The sequence below is a fragment of the Aethalodelphis obliquidens genome, unplaced genomic scaffold (assembly GCF_003676395.1).
Source record: "Aethalodelphis obliquidens isolate GAN/ISIS:26980383/991018 unplaced genomic scaffold, ASM367639v1 scaffold46, whole genome shotgun sequence".
Classification (NCBI taxonomy): domain Eukaryota; kingdom Metazoa; phylum Chordata; class Mammalia; order Artiodactyla; family Delphinidae; genus Aethalodelphis; species Aethalodelphis obliquidens.
This window is the reverse complement of record NW_020837990.1, coordinates 1165066-1168186: the sequence shown is the minus strand read 5'-3', so window position 1 is coordinate 1168186 and position 3121 is coordinate 1165066. Positions and strand designations below refer to the sequence as shown.

The window sequence follows — 3121 nt, the reverse complement described above, 5'->3', positions numbered from 1 at the left end:
GTGATACTTTATTATTTCATTGGTAGATTAGAGACATTGAGGCTCAGATCAGTTCTGACATGGTCAAAGTCACCTGGAAGATAAACTAAGTTAGCCAAGACTAGATTTGAAGACCTCTGAATCCCAGTCAGGTAACTTTTCATGATCTTAAGCTATGAATATACCAGAAGGTACATGGATTAAATTTTTTCCAGATATAAGCAGAATTTTCTTTCTGCTCGGTGTGGGCATTGCTCATCCTGCAGACATAGTCTCAGGTTTCTGACATGCCAGCATGGCACTATACTTATGCAGAATGAATGTGCTGAAGATAAACATTGTATGATACACTCAGTGTTCATGTCAGGTTTTCCTTAGTACCAGGGACATGATTCTGTTCATTGCCTCTCTCAACACTTCTTTCACTTTTTCATTCCTCAAGCTATAAATAAAAGGGTTCAGAAGAGGGGTCACTACGGTAATGAGGACAGTGGCTACCTTGTCAAAATCCAGGGAGTGGTTCTGACTGAGTCTCACATACACAAAGATGTTGCTCCCATAAGCAATGGAAACGATGGTGATGTGGGAAGCACAGGTGGAAAAAGCTTTTGGATGGCCTTGGGCTGAGGGAATGTGCAGGATAGTAGAAATGATGTAGACGTAGGATCCAGTAGTGAATGCCAGGGAACTCAGGATGACAAGGGCAGATAGGAGAAAGTTTACCTTCTCAGTGAGACGAGTATCTATACAGGCCACCTGTAGAAGAGGGGCAATGTCACGGAAAAATGATTAATTTCTTTGCTACAGTAGAGTAGCCTTGTCACTACTATGGTTGGTACCAACACGGGTAGGAAGGCTCCCAACCAACAGATCAGAATCATCAGGAGCAAGCCCTGCTGTTCATGATGATGGTGTAGCGCAGTGGGTTACAGATGGCCCCGCAGCAGTCAAAGGACATTACTGCCAAGAGGATAAACTCCACGGTTCCCAGAAAGAAGGAGAAATATGTTTGAGTAATGCAGCCAGCAAAGGACATGTTTTTCTTCTCTCCTAGGAGGCAGGCTAGCAACTTTGGGGTAACGACAGTGGTGTACAAAATATCCAGAAAGGACAAATTACTGAGGAAAAAGTACTTTGGGGTTTGTAGGCGATTATCAGTCCATATTAGGGAGATGATGATAATGTTTTCCATTGCTGTTAGTGTGTAAGCCAACAAGAGAGCCACAAAGAGGGATATTCGAAGCTCCAGGAGGGCTGGGAAGGCAGTCAGGGTGAACTCAGTCACTGTGAGGCAATTCCCCACGGCCATTGTTACATGTCAACAATAGGTCTCCCTGAAGAAACAAGAAAAAGGAAATCAGCCTCGAAGGTAGTTTTTTGTTGTTGTTGTTGTTTTGTTTTTTGTTTGTTTGTTTTTGGCCATGCTATGTGGCTTGTGGAATCTTAGTTCCCAGACCACATACTGAACCTGGGCACCTGGCAGTGGAAGCGCGGAGTCCTAACCACTGGACCTCCAGGCAATTCCCTAGAAGGTAGTTTTATAAATATCTGTTGAAAATGTATTGTGGAGAGTGTCTTATATTGGGAAATGACTCGAGGGATATATTCCTTGATCTGAAAGTCATTATGGTGCAAACTTGGGAAAGTCAAAATACTATTTAGACACACATTTTTCTATAAAATTAAGAGATAAGACTGGATTAAAAAAAAAACTCTAAGATTTCTCCTCATTAAAATGCAATTTCTGGGACTTCCCTGGTGACGCAGTGGTTGGGAATCTGCCTGCCAACACAGGGGACCTGGGTTTGAGCCATGGCCCGGGAAGATCCCACATGCTGCCGAGTGACTAACTCCTTGCTCCACAACTACTGAGCCTGTGCTCTAGAACCCGTGAGCCACAACTACAGAGCCCGCATGCCACAACTACTGAAGCCCACAAACCTACAGCCTTTGCTCCACAACAAGAGAAGCCACCGCAATGAGAAGCCCGTGCACCACAACGAAGAGTAGCCGCCACTCACCACAACTAGAGAAAGCCTGTGCGCATCAATGAAGACCCAACACAGACAAAAATAAAATAAATAAATAAATTTATTTTAAATAAATAAAATGCAATTTCTGCTCTTTTCAACCTGTCCAGCTTTACTTTCCTAGCTAAATATATGCTAAAGTATTGACTCATACTTTATCTAGAACGTCTATCATTCTGAAGTTTACAGTCACTGAGAGGGAAACCCTTTTAAATACTTTCTAGCCTTTTCTATAACAAGTTTTCTTTCACTGTGGCGGTTGACATTGGTGACCTGCCATTAGTAAGAGGTAAAGGTTGATTTCTTTTTTCCAATATTTGCTGATCACCAGAGTCTCCCAATTTTTAAAGTCTTTTCCTAGCAGGCAAAGATCTATGGAAATAGACCAGGAATGTCGAAAAGGAACAACGGCTCATGGTTCCTATTAATCACTTTAGATGATACATCAAAAGGAAATCATGAGTATCTTGTTATCAGGTTAGGTCCTGTGTCCAAATCCTACTTCCTGCATGTTCCATGAAGTACGTAATATGTACATTGTATATCTGGCTGATTATTTAAGAGGACATTATACGATGTAATAAAATTCACAAATTACACACAGAAAGGTAAAGTAGAGGTAATTCAGCTTACTTTATTTACTTGATCAGTTGAAATCATAAAACTGTACATCGGGGCTTCCCTGGTGGCGCAGTGGTTGAGAGTCCGCCTGCCGATGCAGGGGACATGGGTTCATGCCCCGGTCCGGGAAGACCCCACATACCGCAGAGCGGCTAGGCCCGTGAGCCATGGCCGCTGAGCCCGCGCGTCTGGAGCCTGTGCTCCGCAACGGGAGAGGCCACAACAGTGAGAGGCCCGCGTACCGCAAAAAAAAAAAAACCAAAACTGTACATCAACATCACCCAAGTTGTACTTCCGCCTACTATCTGAGAAATGGTTCTTTTGCATAGATTTCCCCATTTCAGGTTAAAACTACCCATTCTTGAACTCTGACCTCAGTGCTTTCTCTGTCTAGATTTTACTTAGCTCCTTAATAAATAAGTTACAGCTAATCCCCTCATTTCCCTTCTCCCACCTCCTCTCTGACCCCTTCAAGATAAAAAGTTTGCCTT

At 43.1% G+C, this 3121-nt stretch overlaps 1 protein-coding gene across 1 annotated transcript; it reads right to left on the bottom strand.

Moving 5' to 3' along the window:
• Window positions 1-342: 342 nt before the first annotated feature.
• LOC113606952 (olfactory receptor 6M1-like) lies at window positions 343-1288 on the bottom strand. The gene is given in 3 exon segments (XM_027081837.1): window positions 343-758; window positions 761-865; window positions 868-1288. Coding segments are annotated over 3 exon segments (942 nt in total).
• Window positions 1289-3121: the final 1833 nt, after the last annotated feature.